At 42.0% G+C, this 20,909-nt stretch overlaps 1 protein-coding gene and 1 pseudogene across 5 annotated transcripts in view; one reads left to right on the top strand and one right to left on the bottom strand.

The window, feature by feature from the left end:
* The window catches only part of CLCN4 (chloride voltage-gated channel 4), an 83,597-nt gene that overhangs the window by 31,387 nt on the left and 31,301 nt on the right, over nt 1–20,909 (bottom strand). For all 5 annotated transcript variants that reach the window (XM_053579628.1, XM_053579632.1, XM_053579631.1 and 2 more), the window contains 2 exons: nt 13,746–13,933; nt 10,478–10,600 (listed from right to left, as the gene is read on the bottom strand). In XM_053579628.1, the coding sequence (XP_053435603.1) occupies nt 10,478–10,600; nt 13,746–13,933 (311 nt within the window). The remainder of the gene's footprint in view (nt 1–10,477; nt 10,601–13,745; nt 13,934–20,909) is intronic.
* LOC128577402 (NADH dehydrogenase [ubiquinone] 1 alpha subcomplex subunit 1-like) lies at nt 12,326–12,662 on the top strand (annotated as a pseudogene).

Raw genomic sequence — 20,909 nt, 5'->3', positions numbered from 1 at the left:
CCTTCCTACAGAATATGTGAGATCTCCTAGCTGTACAGTCAGATGGTATCTCCTGAGCTAGCCTTTAGCTAGTAGCAAATAAACTAGCTGTGGTTAAATCCATCCTTAACTAGTGGTAGTTGGTCTAATTGAGCCTGTGCTCTGGGATTTCAGATCCCTTTATTTAAGGGATGTTTTATTATTCCTGCCACAATCCTGCCCTTTTGTGTTGCCTTGAATAAAATTATCTATAATTTTTTGTCAGTTAGTTAATGTGGATTTGGACCCCAGGGTACTGTTTAAAAGCATAATACCATTTAGAAAATTATAAGCATCTAAATTACCTGAGCCTTTGCCAGCCATGACATGTGGTGAATTGAACAATATAATAGGTATTTTGTAATTCTCTAAAATGATTTTATAAAATTCTCATGATCAAATTAGGGACTAAAGAAAGGCAAATTCATTCCCAGTAGATGCCAAAATCCAATCACTTGCTTTAATTTGAATTCATAGAGACTGAAGTGAGCAGGGCTTTAACGACATGTATTTTTTTTTTTTTTTTTTTGAGACGGAGTCTCACTATGTCACCCTCGGTAAGAGTGCCATGGAGTCATGGCTCACAGCAACCTCCAATTCTTGGGCTTAAGCGATTCTCTTGCTTCAGCCTCCCAAGCAGCTGAGACTATAGGCACTCACCACAACACCCGGCTATTTTTTGGTTGCAGTTGTCATTGTTGTTTTAACTGGCCAGGGCTAGGTTCAAACCCACCAGCCTCAGTGCATGTGGCCAGCGTTGTAACCACTGTGCTACAGGCGCCGATCGATCCTTTAATGAGATGTATTACAGTGGATTTGTGACTTGCTGATGGTAACTCCAAAACCAGAATGCTTTCTGGTAAATAAATATTTGGAACAGTGTTCATGTTTTGTAATAAACTGAAATATCAACACAGAGTAAGTTCTGAGAGGATATTTCTTATATAGTGGACACTGGGTCTATTGATAAAACAAACAGAAATAGAAAGAGGACACCTTTATCCAGTTCTCTCTAAATTCTCAGCCTAAAAGCTGTAAGTATTCTCTTTTATATTTTTTATCTTATTTTTATTTACTTATTTATTTTTTTGAGATGCAATGGCATCATCATATCTCACAGCAACTTCACACTCCTAGGATCAAGCAATCTTTCTGCCTCAGCCTCCCAAGGAACTGAGACTACAGGTGCACACCACACCCAGCTAATTTTCCCTATATTTTATAGAGATGGATTTGATCAAGGATTCCAAACCATTTACAATAGCTACAAAGAAAATAAAATACCTTGGAATGTATTTAACCAAGGATGTGAAAGAGCTCTATAAGGAGAACCACAAAACATTTATAAAAGAAACCACAGATGATACAAAGAAATGGAGAAACATCCCCTGCTCGTGGATTGGTAGAATCAACATCGTTAAAATGTACATACTGCCCAAATGATTTACAGATTCGACACAATCACTACCAAAATACCATATTTCATAGATCAAGAAAATAAAGTACATGCTTTATTTGGAACCAAAAAAAGAGACCGAACAGCCAAAGCAATCTTACACAAAAAGAACAAATTGGGAGGCATCACATTACTTGACTTCAAATTATACTACAAGACCATAGCAACTAAAACAGCCTGGTACTGGTGTAAAAGTAGAGAAAGACCAATGGAACAGGTCTTTCTGGGTACATTTATTTCTGGGTACAGAACCCATTTATTTCTGGGTACAGAACCCAGAAATAAAACTACCTACCTACAATCAACTGATCTTACACAAAGCAGAGAACAATATACACTGGGGAAAGGACACCCTATTCAATAAATGGTGCTGGGAAAACTGGATAGTCACATGCAGAAAAATCAAATGGGATTCCTGCTTTTCACCATACACAAAAATTAATTCAAGATGGATAAAAGATTTAAATGTAAGGCACAAAACCACAGAAATTCTACGAAAAAAATAAAGGAGAAAGTCACTCAGGCAAAGAATTTATGACTAAGACCCCAAATGCAAATATAGCTACAATCTACACCCAATAAAGCACTAATATCCAGCATCTACAAAGAACTCAAACAAACCAGAAAGAAAAAACAAAAGCAACCCTATTAAAAAGTGGGCAAAAGACTTGAACAGAAGTTTTCCAAAAGAAGAAAGACAATGGCCAACAAATTTATGAAAAAATGCTCATCATCACCAATCATCAGAGAAATGCAAATTAAAACCACAATGAGATATCATCTTACCCCTGTCAGAATGGCCGTTATTAAAAAGTCAAAAAGCAATAAATGCTGCTGTGGATGCAGAGAGACAGGAATACTTAGACACTGTCGGTGGGACTGCAAATTATTATAATCTCTATGGAAAACAGTACAAAGATTCCTCAAAGAAATGAATGTAGACTTAATATTTAATCTAACAGTCCCATTACTGGGTATCTAACCAAAGGAAAAGAAGTCAAAAAGATATCCACACTGAAATGTTTACTGTAGCACAATTCACAATTACAAAAACATGGAATCAATGTAAGTGCCCATCAATTCATGGGTGGATAAGGAAAATGTGGTAAGTATACACCACAGAGTACTACTCAACTATAAAAGGAGTGAAATAATGTCTTTTCCAGCAACTTGGATTGAACTAAATGAAGTATCTCAGGAATGGAAAAACAAATATCACAACTGCTCTCTAATACATGGGAGCTAAATGGTGGGCACACATGGGCATAATGAGATGTAAAGGACATTGGAAACTAAGAAGGGGAGAGGAGTAAAAACTTACCTATTGGGTACAATGAACATTATTCTGGTCACGGGCACACTAAAAGTCCCAACTTAAGCCTTATACAAGGTATCCATGTAACAAAAACATTTGTACCCCCTTAATAGTTTGAAAATTTTTTAATGCCCAATTTGGATGATGGCAATGTTCAGGCAGCCTCTCAAAGACAGAGCTCATATCTGAGCTCTCTGTCCATTAGGTCACAATCTGATCACATCACCAGAAGGGAAGACAGGACTCCCAAGCATGCCTTTTACTGCTGCTATTTTCCACCAATTGCACATTGGCCATCTCCTTATTTTGGGAAGGCTTGAGTCAAAAACACCTACTGTTCAGCAATAGAATCATAAACTGAAATGCCAGTGATGACCTGTTCTTTTTTTTTTGAGACAGAGTCTCACTTTGTCACCCTCGGTAGAATGCTGTGGTGTTACAGCTCACAGCAACCTCAAACTCTTGGGCTCAAGCGATTGTCTTGCCTCAGCCTCCCAAGTAGCTAGGACTACAAGTGCCCACCACAGCACCCAGATATTTTTAGAGACGAGGTCTTGCTCTGGCTCAGGCTGGTCTCAAACCTGTGAGCTCAGGCAATCCACCCGCCTCGGCCTCCCAGAGTGCTGGGATTACAGGTGTGAGCCACCTTGCCCAGCCGATGGCCTGTTCTTTTCATTGTCCAGAGTGCATTAGGCTTTAGATATCAAATAAAACACAGCTCTGCTATAACACCTGGTTTGAAAATGCAAATTTGTTCCAATGCCATTCAAACATTAGGGAGGAATTTGAGCATAACATAAATTTTGTGTCTGTTTATGCACATTTTCTCCTGGAGAAACACTAGGTGAATGCATAAAACTGCACCCAGGTGAACTGAGTCATGTAGGAAAACATAAAACATACATACACATGTCTTTTTTTTTCTTTTTCTTTTTTTTTTTTTTTTGTAGAGACAGAGTTTCACTTTATTGCCCTTGGTAGAGTGCCGTGGCGTCACACAGCTCACAGCAACCTCCAACTCCTGGGCTTAAGCGATTCTCCTGCCTCAGCCTCCCGAGCAGCTGGGACTACAGGCACCCGCCACAACGCACGGCCATTTCTTGGTTGCAGTTTGGCCGGGGCTGGGCTCGAACCCGCCACCCTCGGCATATGGGGGGGGGCGCCCTGTCACTGAGCCACAGGCGCCGCCCATACACATGTCTTGAACACCCACCAGTTCCAGCATGTACCAAGGTGCCATGCCCATCCATGCCTGCTGTCACAACTTTCCCTTAATTTCAGATATCCCTCCTTCCACCCCTTCATAGTAACACACAAGCTGTGACTCTTTCAACACTCACTGCCAAGCAAACTTCAAGTTCCTTTTAAGAAATGACACTCGTTGTGGTATTTATATGTTTCTTAGCCATTTAACATGTGTAAAAATCTATGCTACTGTTTTTATTAATTTATGTGCTGAATTATACTTATAGATTTACATATATTGAACCAGCCTGAGACCCTGGGATAAAACCGACTTGGTCATGATGTATAATTTGTTTGATACGTTGCTGGATTCTGTTTGTTAGGATCTTGTTGAATATTTTTGCATCTATATTCATTACTGATATTGGTCTATAATTTTCTTTTCTTGTTGGGTCTTTTCCTAATTTGGGGATCAGGGTGATGTTTGCTTCATAGAACGTGTTGGGTAGTCTTCCTTCTTTTTCTACATTTTGGAGCAGGTTGAATACTATAGGTACTAGTTCCTCTTTAAAGGTTTGGTAGAATTCTGAAAGAAGCCATCTGGTCTTGGGCTTTTCTTTTTAGGGAGATTTTGTATGGTTGATGCTATTTCCGAACTTGATATGGGCCTGTTCAACATTTCCACTTGATTTCTGGCTAAGTCTTGGAAAGTGATGTGCTTCCAAGTATTGGTCAATTTCCTTCTGATGTTCATATTTCTGAGAATAAAGTTTCTTGTAATATTCATTAAGGATTTTTTTAATTTCTGAGGAGTCTGTTGTTATTTCGTCTTTGTCATTTCTGATTGACGAGATTAGAGATTTTACTCTTTTTTTCCTGGTTAGGTTAGCCAAAGGTTTATCCATTTTATTGACCTTTTCAAAAAACCAACTTTTTGATTTATTGTTCTGTTGTATAATTCTTTTGTTTTCAATTTCATTTAATTCTGCTCTAATTTTGGTTATTCTTTTCTTCTACTGGGTTTGGGTTTGGAATGTTCTTCCTTTTCCAGTTGCTTGAGATCTCCCATTAAGTTGTTAACTTCCTCTCTTTCTGTTCTCCTGAGGAAGGCTTGCAGTGCTATAAATTTCCCTGTTAGGACTGCCTTTGCGGTATCCCAGAGGTTCTGATAATTCGTGTCTTCATTGTCGTTTGTTCCAAAAATTTGGCAATTTCCTTCTTAATCTCATCTCTGACCCAGCTATCATTCAGCATAAGGTTATTTAACTTCCATGTTTTTGTATGAGTATGCAGATTCCTGTTGTTACTGAGTTTAACTTTTATTCCATGATGGTCCGAGAACATGCAAGGAATCTGTTGTTACTGAGTTTAACTTTTATTCCATGATGGTCCGAGAAGATGCAAGGAATCATTTCTATTCCTTTAAATTTACTGAGGTTAGACTTGTGACCTAAGATGTGATCGATTTTGGAGTATGTTCCGTGGGCTGATGAGAAGTATGTGTATTCAGTTTTGTTGGGATGAAATGTTCTGTAGATGTCCACTAAATCCAAATGTTGGATGGTTAGGTTTAAATCTAAAATTTCTTTGCTCAGCTTCTTATTGGAGGATCTATCCAACAGTGTCAAAGGAGTGTTGAAATCTCCGACTATTATGGAGCTGGAGGAAATTAAGTTGCTCATGTCTGTTAGAGTTTCTCTTATAAATTGAGGTGCATTCTGGTTGGGTACATAAATATTAAGAATTGAAATCTCATCATATTGAGTATTACCCTTAACAAATACGAAGTGACCATTCTTATCCTTCCTTCCTTTTATTGGTTTAAAGCCTATTGCGTCTGCAAATAGAATCGCAACACCTGCTTTTTTCTGATTGCCATGTGCCTGAAATATTGACAACCATCCTTTCACCCTGAGTCTATACTTATCTTTTAAGGTAAGATGTGACTCTTATATGCAGCAAATATCTGGCCTGAGTTTAGTATCCAGTCAGCTAACCTGTGCCTCTTTAGAGGACAGTTTAAGCCATTCACATTAATGGAGAATATTGATAAGTCTGGTAAAATATTTGGTATAGAGTTTTCCAAAGTCCAGTGGACATTTTTAATCTTTTCACCACTGTGGAAGTTGGAGTTTGATCAAAAGTTTCTGAGTGAGTTTACTTTTGTGACAGAGGATTGGGTTGGTCATTATGGATGATAGGTCTGAGAATACCCTGAAGAGCAGGTTTGGTTATGGCAAATTTCTTCAACATATGAATGTCATTAAAGTATTTAATTTCTCCATCATAAATGAAACTCAGTTTAGCTGGATACAGGATCTGGGGTTGAAAGATATTTTGCTATAGGAGATTAAAAGTCGATGACCACCCTCTTCTGGCTTGAAAAGTTTCAGCAGAGAGATCTGCAGTCATTCTAATATTCTTCCCTTTGTAGGTAATGGATTTCTTACGTCTGGATGCTTTCAGAATTTTCTCCTTCATATTAACTTTAGTGAAGTTAATTATGATATGCCTAGGGGATGTCTTATTCAGATTGAGTTGTGCTGGGCTTCTGAAACTGTCTGCTATCTGAATTTCAGAATCTCTTGGCATGTCTGGAAAATTCTCTTTCATAATTTCATGGAGAAGGGCCTCTGTGCCTTGCGAGGCCACTTCATCACTTTCAGGGATTCCAATGAGGTGGATATTAGCCTTCTTCAAATTATCCCAGAGCTCTCTGAGAGAATGATCCATTTTTGCTCTCCATTTCTCTTTCTCTTTGAGAGTTTGGGAGCATTCAAAGGCTTTGTCTTCAATGTCAGAAATCCTTTCTTCTGCTTGCTCCACTCTGTTACTGAGGGATTCTACAGTATTTTTCAGATCTTTGAGGGCTGCAAATTCTTGCTTCAATGTGTCAAAATCTTTGGTGGTTTTGTCTTTAAATTCGTTAAATTCTTTAGACAACTTTTGAATTTCTCCTCGAATTTCTAATTCCGACTTTTGAATTGCTCCTCGAATTTCTAATTCCAAACTTTCCTCCATTCTATTAATCTTGTTTGCAATCCAAATTCTGAATTCAATTTCTGACATCTCTGCCAGCTGTTTATGAATGGGATCTTCAGTTACATCTGCCATATCTTTCCTTGGGGGGGGGGGCGTTGATTTATTCTGGTTATTCATGTTACCAGAGTTTTTCCACTGATTCCGCCCCATGATTGTTTTACACCATTTGATTTTTCCCCTGGAGCTTTGTCAAGGACCTGTACAGTGCTATGGCCTGAGAAACTGGGGACCTGTTTGGTGTGGTGGGGCTAAGTGGTTCTGTCTTGTTTTCAGCTGGTCTCTGTTCGACCCTAGTGAAACAGTTACTCTGGGCTGAAGTCTCAGCTGTGGAAAATACCAGCAATTAAGTCACCCCGCCCCCCACAGGCAACAATTGGAAAAGGAAAATCAAACCTTCCTAGAACCACACACCCAGGGCACTACTTGAATAATCCTCGGGTGGTTGGCTCAGTTCAAAGGGTCCAAATCAACTGCCTCAGTCAGCACCTGTCTCAGGTGGGAGAGTTTAAAAGGTCTCTGGCAACTGAATTACAGGGGTCTGATGACAACTCAGATATGGCTTGCTCTGGTGCTCCGTGGAGTCAGGACGACCCACCCAGCAAATAGATTAGTCTGGGAAGGTTGATGCCTCCTTCCCCACCTTGCACCTCTGTCACATCCAGTCACTGATAGCCCCGCAGAGCTGAGACCCAATTGCTTCTAGTGAACAGATACTCTAGGGGTTTGTACCTGCCTGAATCACAAGGAAATCTATTTCTCCTCAGCCAGGCCGCTGTGCTCTGCCTCTATCCAACAGGGGGAGGTGAGGCCTGACAACCTTGGGCACTTGATGGAGGCTGGGGGGTGTTCACTCAGTTCCAGCCCTCCCCTGACTGATGTTACTGACAGAACAGAACAGAACAACTTTGTGGGAATTTGTTTCTGTCCCTGCTAAATTCCCCTGCAGAAGAGAAGCCGTTTTGAGTTTCCAGAGCCTGCGCCTCAGGCCCTGTCTTTGCTCCTGCAGGTTTGTATTCAGTTAGTTGTCAGTTCTAGCCTCCTGCCTTCCTTTGTCTATAGGCTGACGATCCCCTGAGGGCCAGGTGCATCTTAGGCTCAGTAAAGCGGTCCGCTGGGTCAGCCCTGCCCTGGGAACTTCCCGGCTCTGCACCTGCGTTTCTAGTCCCCGCGCTCCACCCAGGCCGGTACCGCCTCAGGCAAACCCTTTACTCACAGGGCCTGCGTTTCCATCCCAGATCTGTTCCTCGGTGGTTGCCACCTGAGAAGATGCCCAGCCTCTTCTGGTTGCCCAGGGAGACAGGGGGTGTGGCTTTGGAATATCTGGGAGCGAGCCCTATTGTTGCCAAAAAAACAGCTGCTGCTCTGCGCCTTGAGGCACCGCCGTTCCGGTGTGGTTCCCTCTCAGCTGACCGTCCTCTCCTCACTCCTGTGCCACAGAATCAGCACTGACCAGCTGCCGTCTAGGCCCTGTTCACACCCCTTGAGAAATCACCCAAGACCTCAGAGTGAGAGTGGAGAGGAGTGCTGGCAGCTTAGAATTGCAGGTAGAGAATATACACAGTTCTGTACAGTTTTATGCCTGGCAGTAGAACGCCATGGCATCCTAGTAGGGGAGGTAGGTCCAGTTTTTAGAGGGTCTCTCCCGTGGAGTGTAGTGGAAGGACCTTTGAACTCTGCTCGTTTGTTTGTGGGGCACTCCGAGCCGTTCTCATGGGGGAGGGGACTCCCGTCCGCTTGGTGATGGATTTTATACCTTTTGTTTGTATCCTCGGGGTTGCAGCTTGCCTCAGCGGGGTTGATGTGCGTTCTTCAACCTTCTCTCTTGGTGCAGCTCTAATCCACCAGGTTACTTGCTAAATTTCTGTCCTTTAAGTCTCCTTCTGGACGGGAGCCTCTGTGGAAAGCTGGCTTCAGTCAGCCATCTTGTCTCCACCCCATTCAATTTTTTTTATTTGTTTGTTTGTTTATTTATTTATTTATTTATTTATTTTTGAGACAGAGTCTCACTTTGTTGCCTTTGGTAGAGTGCCGTGGTGTTATAGCTCACAGCAACCTCAAACTCCTGGGCTCAAGCGATCCTCTTGCCTCAGCCTCCCAAGTAGCTAGGACTATAGGTACCTGCCACAATGCCCAGCTATTTTTAGAGATAGGGTCTTGGTCTTGCTCTTGCTCAGACTGGTCTAGAATTCATGAACTCAAGCAATCCACCTGCCCTGGCCTCCCAGAGTGCTAGGATTACAGGCCTGGGCCACCGTGCCTGCCCTAAATCTTTCATTTTAATTTTACTCTTATACATGTGATAATTTCATAAAATGGAGGATCCCAAAGGATAGAGTTTCATCCAACATTCTTGTAGTTCTCTAGGTTGATTTTATAAAAAAAGTAAACTATTTTCATGTAATACTAAGAGTTACTTGTATCTTTCCCAAATATAACTTTATTATTAGCTTAGGTAAAAACAACATTATATTCTATTTTTAAAAGACACATAAATTTTTATTTTTATTTTTTTTTTTTTTTTTATTAGAGACAGAGTCTCACTGTACCACCCTCGGGTAGAGTGCCGTGGCATCACAGGGCTCACAGCAACCTCTTAACTCTTGGGCTTATGCGATTCTCTTGCCTCAGCCTCCCAAGCAGCTGGGACTACAGGCGCCTGCCACAACGCCCGGCTATTTTTTTTTTTGTTGTTGTTGTTGTTGCAGTTTGGCCGGGGCTGGGTTTAGAACCCGCCACCCTCGGCATATGGGGCCGGCGCCCTACTCACTGAGCCACAGGTGCCGCCCAAGACACATAAATTTTTATTTCAGATAGACCACTTTGATTATACATGTATGCACAAAATTTCACTGGATTTATCTTAACAAAAAAACTCTTCAAAGATAAAAGAAAAGAATTCTAAATGTACAGGGGTACATGCACTGTACATGCACTGAAAGTGGAATTAAGTTTTTAAAAATTGCTATCACCTTGTCACTAGAAGACCAAAACATGACAAAGGAGTTTAATCATCATAAAGTTTCTTAGCAACAAACCTACACTATTATCTTTTTTCACATTACATCATAGACACACTAATGAGTGAGTTCAGTGCTACACTTATATGTGTGATTAATGAACTCTGATTCCACACACTTTAAGAGTTATTCTTGGTTCACAAAGATAAGGCTTTAATCATCTGAGAAGCACCAGAGCAGAAATCTTGAATATAGAGTATAAATAAATCCTAAAGTCAGACTGGGTTCAACTAACAGCTTACTAGGTTGGTTTCCTTGAGCAAGTTACTTAACCTTTCTGTACTTTACTCAACTATCAAATGAACAATAATAGTACTTGCCTCACAGTCTTATTGTGAAGAGTAAGAATATGTAAAATACTTGGAACTGTGCTTAGCACAACAGTACTATGGAAGTATCTGCTATTCTTATTATTGGTACAAAAGAAATCTAGCCACGACTCACCTCTGGTATACCAGAGCCACAGGCATATGGCGCAAATACACGCACCAGGGAGACGGCCAAAAATGCAAACAGCAGTGCCCACAGGATGTACATTAAGTAATTCAGAATATAAGCACTGGCACCCTAAACGGCAGACACAAAACAAGAAAGGAAACATTAGCCACAACACAACTGAGCAATGTATCCAATCCCACCCCCTCTGTCGTGATAACAAAAGCTTTGACAGCACTAGACAGGTTTGGTTCCCGGCCTATGTAAACAAAAAGGCTGGTGTTGGTTTTATCAGCTGTTGCTATTGCTACAGTCAATACACACAAACGGAGCACTGGGTGCTTCTCCAGGAGCTGTTTACATGTAGCTTCTACTGGGTAAAAACCATGAATGATGCTTGGTTTTAATCACCACTTGCACTGCAGTTAATGAAACGTGTGACACAGAAAATTGTACCTTTGAGACCCTGGAAGATTTGTCATGCCTTGTCTGCAGTGGACTGGTCTCTCTCAGCTTTCACTATGGCCACACCTATACCACAGCAAGCAGCTGCAGTCCCAATGAACAAGAGTTGGAACCATATTTGAGAACATGCTCCTCAAAGTGTGGTCTGTGGACTGGCAGCATCAGTATCAGCCGGGAGCATAGTACACATGCACTAGTAGGACTCAGGCCAGAGCTGCTAAGTCAGACACTCTGGGTAGGGCTCAGCTAAATGTGTTCTAACAAGCCTTCCAGGAGGTTCTGATGCATGTTGACATTTGAGGGGCACTATTAGAGGAGGAAAACTTGGTTTCCTTCAGAATAATTCATTGAACCATTTATTCCAAATTACCTGATGTGGGGAGAACATTTTCTAAACCAAACACACAGTCTGGGGCCTTTTAGATCAAGGACCTGCTCTGTTGAGTGGAGACCACATTTCTCTAAGCCCTAGGTTCTTGCCACCATCTGGATTTCTCAAGTGAGGGGGGAAGAAAAGAGAGGTCACCTACAGGTCAGGCCATGGACATGAACATGTGTGTGTCTATTAAATGCAAAAACACATTCCAGAGACTATGCTGGCCTTTACAAGCACATATATTCACACCCTATGTGGTGAGAAATCAGACTGAGGAATGCCTTTCACCCACTTAAATACGTACTTTTGTGAAAGTTAAAAATAATTTCTCACTCTTACTAACAGTAATTCTTTGAATCAAAGTATAAATCTTAAAAATAGTTGAAAAGATGGACAGCCATATTTCCCCACAACACGGGTTGCAAGTAGAAGAGGAGAAGTAAAACATGGCCCACAGCCAATTCTGCTCGCCCCTTCCATCAACCCAAGTAGAGAATTTCTTTTGGAAGTAATGGAGAGCACTGAGAGTGTGTGAGATTTCAAGATCCCTATCTACTTCAAGATTTGAAGGAATTAATTTTTAATTCCACTGAGAAAGAGGTTTAGTAAAATGGCAAAGTGTGTTCCAAATGTCTTTAGCTGTGTTCAGTCAGTCAGGAAAAAAAAAAAAAAAAAAAAAAAACAGAGAAAGGAAGAGATGTATAAATAGATCATATACATCTTCCAAGAATATTTCTAGTTTGAGCAACCTCACATTACCCCTAATGTAAAGCTTGGCAGCCTGGCTACCCCCACCCACCTGGTTTTCTGATCCTTCAATGACCCATAGTCATTGTGGTAAGCACTGAATTGTTAGCAGTTATCCCCTTCCTGAGTGAAGGTCTTTCCTTATGAAGATATGAAGTTCTAAATTCCATAAGGCCACACCCTAGATGTGTGGTGCAACACTACATCTCCTATGTCTGAGACATTAGCTTCATAGAAGGCCCAGAACAGGCCGCGGTAACCATGTTGAGATGTGGTTCGAGATTCTCCCTGGACTTGCCGCCATAGGCTTTTGCTTGGTCATCCCTGGAGTGGCAACTGTGTACATCAAGAAGTTTACCAACGGTAGCAAGGAAAAAAAGAGTTGCCCATTACGTACAAGAATGGCACTTGATGGAAAGAGATAGGCACATCTCTGGAGTTAATTGCTACTATGTGTCAAAGGGTTTGGAGAACATTGATTAAGGAAGCATATTCCTGATGGATGAAAAAGTAACTCAGTAATGGTCATCTACCCCTACTAGAAGGTTATAAAGTGTCTTATGTAGCATGCAGTATGTTATATACTGCTTAATAAAAATAAAATGAGAAAGAAAAAAAAAAAGAAGGCCCAGAACATCCTCTGAAATGTGCTCATAAAATTCAATGGAAGATGATAACTGAAACCACAGTGAGATACCATTTCACACCCATTAGGATAGCTGTACTCAAAAACAGATAATAACAAGGGTCAGCGAGGATGTGGAGAAATCGGAACCCTCGTTCACCGTTAGTGGACACATAAAGTGGTACAGCCACCTTGGAAAACAATCTGGCAGCTCCTCGAAAGGTTAAACAGAGTTCCCATTGGACCCAGCAATTCCTCTCCTAGTTATATACCCATTGGCGATAAAAAACATGCCCCACAAAAACTTGGACACAAATGTTCACAGCAACATCATTCATAACAGCCCCAAAGCAGAAGCAACTGATGAATAAATAAATGAAATGTGACATATCCATACAATAGAATATCTTTCAGCCATATACAAAAAGGAAGTACTGATTTGTGCTACAATGTGAAGAAACCTGGGAAACATGCTAAGTGAAAGAAACCAGATACAAAGTCCACATGTTGTATGAATTCATTTATACGAAATGTCCAGAAGAGACAAATCTATACAGTGGATTGGGGGACCATGGGAATGACTGCTAATGAGTATAAGGTTTTGAGGGGAGCGATGAAAATGCTCTGAAAGTAGGTTGTGGTGATGGGTGCGTAGCTCTGCAAATATACTAAAAGCCATTGAATTGTACACTTGAAATGGGCAAACCATATGAACTGTAGATTTTCTCTCACTAAAGCTGTTACATTTTACAAAAGGATAACTTATCTTTTTTCCTGAATTAGAAAGTATAAAAAAAAGAAAGTATAAAAATTAACCCATTTCTTCAGCATGATCAATAAACCACTTTTGATAAGAAAAATAAAACCAAACATGAGGCTTTAAACAATACATATATACAGGAAACAATGGATTGGTTTTTCAAGTGAAGTTTGAGAACTAGAAAACAGTCATACTAGCATTAAGCCATGGACTGTTACTAGAAAATACATCCCCGAATCACCCAGGAACATTCCAAAGTGCATGTGGAACGAGTTCCCACCCAGAACCCTGCCAGAACACCCACCTCTGATTGATTCACCAGCAGCTCCGACCATTTCTGCCATAGGGGACACTTGTCCCTGTCTTCAAAAGTAGTCTCGTTGGAAGTCCAGCAGCACTGTTCATGGCTGTACCAGAAGGCAGACAGGCAGACCCCCTCCTTCAGATCTGTCATCCAGTCCACAGCAAGATCAATGACCCCAGCCAGAGTGCCTGCAAGAAGAAGAACTGCCCCATGATGTGATGAGAACAGCAAACATCAGCAACGAAGGCCCAGACACCAGAGCAAGCAGTGAATGGGATGGGGTCTGTCACTTACATAGGAAGCTTCTTTCATTGACCTGAGTCATTTGAACCATTGTGGTGTGGGCAAGGCAGTGCCAGCCCAGTGAGAGATCCAAAGGGCTCAGTGGCTTAAATCAGTTAGGGAAGGGAGACATATGGCTTTACACTCTGATCTCAGGCCACTGGAGCTGAGCAACTTTCAAAATTCATCCCCTTCCGAATTTTTGAAACAGAGTTATATACGCCATAAAAGACAACCCTCTCAGCAGCTTCTGGGGTGTCATCCCGGAATCACACATGTTAATATTTCTCAGAGAAACACAGTAATTCAGGCAAAATGGAGGCATAATGATAGTGACAGCCTCACATCATAAATAAGGTCTTGCCACCAAATGGAAACCAAAACTTGGGTAAACCCTGTTTATTAGAACTTTCTGCATTTTTTAAATTATGGCTAAAGGTTTGTAGGTCTATATAAGTAAATAATTACTTTAAAAGCCAACAGAAATGGGATAAATAGAACGTGTGGTTGAGTGGGCCACAAAAGGCTGCCTTGGGTCTCTTTCCAGAATAACCCATTTTTTAGGGCAGGGAATGTGTTCCAGTTTCTTATTTTTTCAGAATTTTTACTGATTCCTTATTACAGTATTGATCCTGTGCCTGCATTTCCACCAAAAGTGCCCACACACTGTCAGCGCTCACCCTCCCTTCCCTCCTATCTTTGTGGGATTTCACCCACCTCAGCTGTAGCGCTCCTTCCTCCATAAGGGCTCCTTTTCCCAGCTCCCCTTTCCTTCTGTATCTTCAACCTCTCCTTCTCCGATGGCTCTTTCACATAAGCCAGTGGTTCTCAACCTTCCTAATGAAGTGACCCTTTAATACAGTTCCTCATGTTGTGGTGACCCCCAACCATAAGCACTTAAACACTGAAATAAAAAACCTTCCCTGGTCCCACTACTCCCACCACCACCATCTTCTGTCTTCTCTTCTCTTCCTGGGCCTCACTTCCCTTCCACCCAGTCCATCCCCTCAGCCAACCAGGAGATGCCCACAAGATGCCCAGGAGATGCAGCTAAAGGCAATGGCCTTTGTTCAGCTCTCATCTTCTAGAACAGGATCAGAAAACTATAGCCCACAAATTAAATCTTGCCCACTGCCTGTCTTTGTAAACAAAGTTTTATTAGAGTATAGCCATGCTGTTCAATTACATGGGATCTGTGGCCACTTCCATGCTGCAATGGCAGAATTGAACAGTTGAGACAGAAACCACATGTTTCACAAACCTGAAAATATTTGTCCCACTGGCCCCTTGCAGAAAGTTTGCTGACCCCAATTCCAGACCTCTCAGCATCATTTGACACTGCTGACCACTTAATCCTTCTAGAAACCCCAGTTCCCTTGACTTTTACAGCATTATCATCTCTTGATTTCCTCCTATCTCCCCGGTTTTCTCTGACTCCCTTGATCTTTCCTATTCCTCTACTTAACTTCTAAGAGATGCATTTCCTCAAAGCTTGACCCTAAACTCTTTTCTCTTTTTATGCTATGCTCTCTGCCCTGGCAACCTTATTCATGTCCTTCTATTTACCACTGTGCCTAGCTATGCCTTTTCCAGGCACCTAGAACCCCTTGCCTATTGCAGGTCAGTGACTACACAGCTTAACATCCAGCCGCCAATGCCCACAGCAGACATCACCAATCAATCATGGCATGCTGTATTAGATTTGCCTTCACAGCCCTTCTGACATATCCATGGCAGACACCACTCATCAGTTGTGACACATTCACCCTCCCTAACCTTTTTAACTGAGCCCTAGGCAGTCAAAACAAATGAATAGGAATTGTCAAAAAAACATGAGACTGACGGGCGCAGTGGCTCACACCTGCAACCCTAACACTCTGGGAGGCTGAGGCCGGTGGACAGCTTGAGCTCACGGGTTTGAGACCAGCCTGAGCAAAAAGCGAGACCCTGTCTCTACTAAAAATAGAAAAACTGAGGCAAGAGGATTGCTTGAGCCCAAGAATTGGGGGTTGCTGTGAGCTATGATGCCATGACACTCTACCTAGGGCAACAGCTTGAAACTCTGTCTCAAAAAATAAAAAATAAAAACCATGACACCATTTGCCTTCTTGGGTGTCCTGAATTTCTCTACTCCAACTCATTGTATGCAACACTGCACTCAAGCATCCTCCTCCCAGCCTCAGCATTGTGCCCACTGAGAGAAGAGCCCACCATCTAGGTATACTCCTGTGCAAACTAGAAACCTAGGTAGGCCTTCCACACAATCCCCGCATCTCAGCAACTCTACTTCCGAAACCTCTCGACTTGCTCTACTTCCTGCCTTCCCCACCTGGGCTGCCAGGCAGACCGCCGTCTTGGAATGGCACCTCCTCTCTTGTCTTGCCCTGTCTGTGGCTTCTCCACACTGAGATCAAACAGAATTTCCAAAATGCCAGTCTGACCTGGGCCACTTCTCCCTGGAAAGCTCTGCCACAGCTATTCATTGTTCTTGAGAGAAAACCCAAATCCTCACGATGGTGCCAACCCTGACAGGCGGGCCCAAGTATAACTCCAGCTTCATCTTTTTCCTCAAAAATTCCCACACTCCACCTACTCCATATTCTGGAATGTACCTCCTCTCGGCACCATCTCAGCAAACACTGCCTTCCCTACACTGGGCACCCTCCTACTTATCTTCCTGGTTTCAGTATTTATATCACCTCCTTTGGTAAGCCTTCCCTGATCTCCTAAGTCTGGGTTAGGTGTACTTCCGAGACTTCCCTGTGACTTCCTGTCCTTCCCCAACACCATACCTCTCATATTCTAACATCATGATTTGCTAGATATATACATTTGTACTTCCACTAGTGTAGAAGTGGTAGGGGAAAATCTTTCATTGAATACTTTTTGTGCCACAGTGGAGGTAAGGGCAGGCATCCAGGTCCTGTATCTAAGTGGACAAGGACCCTATCTATCTTGTTCATTGTTTTATTTGTGTCAGGTACAGATTTGGAGCTATAAATCTTTATTGAATGAATGAGGGCAATAAATGACTGAAAAATCAGAAAACTCAGGTCTACTCATTCATTCATGGGATATTTATTTAGCACATACTTACCATGTGCCGGTTACCAGTACACGCCCTGGGGATACAGCAGTGAGCAAAGCAAACTCAAGTCCCTGCCTTTTTGCAAGCCTAGTTTATGGCTGGGAGAAAGACACTGGACAAATAAGTAAATTTCAGGCTCTGTCAAAAGGTAGTGAATGCTAGAGAGAAAATATATAGTCCATTACAAAGGTGCAGGCACCTCAGAAAACAGTCTAGTAAGTTCCTCATAAATTTAAACACAAAGTTACTCTTTGACCAAGCAATTCCACTCCTAGGCATATATACACCCAAGAGAAACGAAAGCATACATCCGCATGAAGACTTATACACAAATGGTCACAGCAGCATTATTCAGAATGACAATGAGGTGCACTTATGGTACAAGGGGTACGCTTGTGGCTCAGTGGGTAGGGCGCCAGCCCCATATACCTAGGGTGGCAGGTTCAAACCCAGCCCCAGCCAAACTGCAACAAAAAAATAGCCGGGCGTTGTGGCGGGCACCTATAGTCCCAGCTACTCAGCAGGCTGAGGCAAGGGAATTACCTAAGACCAGGAGTTGGAGGTTGCTATGAGCTGCGACATCACAGCACTCTACTGACAGTGACAAAGTGAGACTCTGTCTCAAAAAAAAAAAAGAAAAAAGAGGTGCTGATATGTGCTACATCACAGGTGAACTTTGAAAATATTATGCTGAATGAAATAATTTAATCACAAAAGACCACATACTGTAAGATTCCATTTATATGAAATGCCCAGAATAGGTGAATCCAGAGACACAGAAAACAGGTGAATGGTGGCCTAGGGCTGGATGGGGGTTGGGTGGGAGCTGGGGCTTAATAGCTAAAAGGTACAGAGGTTCTTTGGTGGAGGTAATGACATTATTCTAAAACTGATAGTAGGGGGCGGCACCCGTAGGTCAGTGGGTAGGGTGCCAGCCACATACACCAAGGCTGGCGGATTCAAATCCAGCCTAGGCCAGCAAAAACAACAATGACAACTGCAACAAAAGAAAACAAAAATAGCCGGGCATTGTGGCAGGCGCCTGTAGTCTCAGCTATTTGGGAGGCTGACGTAAGAGAATTGCTTAAGCCCAAGAGTCTGAGGTTGCTGTGAGCTGTGACACCATGGCTCTCTACCAAGGATGCCATAGTGAGATAGTCTAAAAAAAAAATTGATAGTGGTTAATGGTTGCACAACTCTATGAATATACTAAAAACCACTGAATTATACACTTTAAATGGGTAAACTGTACAGAATGTGAATTATATTTAAAAAAATTTATTTTAATTTTAAAGGCAACTAAATAATGAAATAATTATAAACATAACAATTCCTTGTTTGTTTACTTTTTTAAACTGACAGATAATATCAGATGCTTTTATCATGTGCAACGTGATCTTTTGAAGTACATATACCTTATAGAATGGTGAAAAACATTTCCTATTTGAAGTTGGAAGCTAAAACCCAATGAAAAAAATCACACCTGCAGTGCATCTTACAAGGGTACATGTGAAACTTAATAAATGTAAATATAAATGTCTTGGGCAGCGCTGTGGCTCAGTCGGTAAGGCGCTGGCCCCATATACCGAGGGTGGCAGGTTCAAACCCGGCCCCGGCTGAACTGCAACCAAAAAATAGCCGGGCGTTGTGGCGGGCGCCTGTAGTCCCAGCTACTCGGGAGGCTGAGGCAAGAGAATTGTTTAAGCCCAGGAGTTGGAGGTTGCTGTGAGCTGTGTGATGCCTTGGCACTCTACCGAGGGCCATAAAGTGAGACTCTGTCTCTACAAAACAAAAGGAATATAAATGTCTTAACACAGTAACTAAGAAAATGCCAGGAAGGCAATGTTAACCAGTGTGATGAAAATGTGTCAAACTGTTTATAAAACCAGTGTATGGTGTCCCATGATCGCATTAATGTACACAGCTATGATTTAATATTAATAAAAAAAAAAGAAAGAAAAAAAATCACATATGCTCACAGTATTTTCTCTAGATCCAGACTGCCTGCTTCAGCCCAGTGCTAGCCTGCAGAAAGCCAGCTACCAGCACTGCCCCCTGGTAGCAGCACACAAGAACAGCAATATTTAGCATTTCATAAACTCTTTCCACAGGGTCTGGTAATGTCGAATATAGAAATATCAATAGGAAAAACAAATGCAGAGGGCTAATTATCTTGATCTCTTTTTACTTTCTGAAATTGACAAATAATAATCATGTCTATTTACGGGGTACAATGTCATGTTTTGATCTATGTATACATTAAAGAAAGATTTAATCAAACTAATTAACATATCACCTCACCAACTTATCATCTCTGTGATGAGAACATTAAAATCTATTTTATCAGTTTAGAAATATACATGATTATTAACTGCAATCACCATACAATCACTAAAACTTATCCCTCCAGTCTAACAAACTTGTACATTTTGATCAGCATCTTCCCTTTCCCCTGGCCTCCCCAAGCCCTCCCAGCCTGCTAGCACCTTTCTATATATAAGATCAGCTGTTTTATACTCCACATATCAGCAAGATCATGAGGTATTTGTCTTTCTGTGTCTGGCTTATTTCACTTAGCATAATAAGGAGGGATGTAATTTTAGAGAAGGTGGTTAAGGAATGCCTCGAATGTCAGATGACATTTGAACAAAGAGCTGAAGAAGGTGAGGGAGGACTCTTGCAGATATCCGGGCAAGATGCAATCATCACCCCAAATCTCATTATCTGTTCATTCACAGTCCCACTATTCCCACAATTTTCCTGGTTGACTCTGGTTCTGCCAGTGGGCCTTAGCTTTGTTCTGCGGTCCAACAGCGACATCTAGTGGGTACTCCTGAGCATTGCCCTCCAGAGGAGCTGCCAAGGGGCCTCTCCATAAGTGACCAGAACACAAGGCCCTGGTGCCAATGAGGGCCCCTGAGCCCACCCCACAGTTAGTCCAGAGGGGAAGGGGAAAGTGGATAGGGCACAGATTGCTACATTTCCCTTTAAAGTGTACCCAGAACAAAAGAACCCATGAGCCCCCTTCATTTTCACTATCACCCCATTCATGCCTTCCTGATGTATTCATCTGCAGCTGTGCTTTCTCCAGTGGTCCTCACCCCTGGCTGCACATCACGACCACAGAGCGGAGGGGAGGGGGCTTTCCTCAGAGATGCCGTTTAAGTGAAGTTTGGGCAGCAGTATGTATTTTCTTAATTAAGAACTGCTAGAAATTGAGGCAATAGTGAAGCCAGCTGGTCAAAATCACTTTGAAGCTACACCAGGCAGGCGCCTAGATTAGTCAATAAGTTTAAGCTGTGTCATTTACTCAGGAAAGACACCAGAATGTCTATTCCAAGTTTCTTGATCTATCCTATTTATTTCTTCTTCCTAGGAGCCAAAAATAATGATACACTGTAAAATTTTATAATCTGTTCTAAATGAGGATATTAAAATTCAAAACAAATCCCCACCCTGCCCACGTTCAAAGGTCTTCATAGAACCAGTCAAGCAAAATTGGTGACCAAACACCATGTGTCAACAAAGTCTAATTCCCTGCACTGGTTGCTGCCAGTATATGCTGGGAAATGCCACTTGGGGAGGAAGGACAGAAATAGAGAAATGGGCGGACAGCTGCTGTGACTAGAGGAAAGGACTCTCCCTCCAAGCTCTTTATGAGATGCCAAAGTAGGCGAGGCAGACGGAATCCTTCCCTGGCAACCAAGCCCCTCCTATAGTTAGCTATAGAATAAATGCCACATCGTCTGGAAACTGAAATCCCCTGTAATCACAAAATTCTATCTATGTTACCT

The sequence above is a fragment of the Nycticebus coucang genome, chromosome X (assembly GCF_027406575.1).
Source record: "Nycticebus coucang isolate mNycCou1 chromosome X, mNycCou1.pri, whole genome shotgun sequence".
In the NCBI taxonomy this organism is placed as follows: Eukaryota; Metazoa; Chordata; class Mammalia; order Primates; family Lorisidae; genus Nycticebus; species Nycticebus coucang.
Note: the sequence above shows the minus strand (reverse complement) of the source record. Positions and strands in the feature narration are given on the sequence as shown.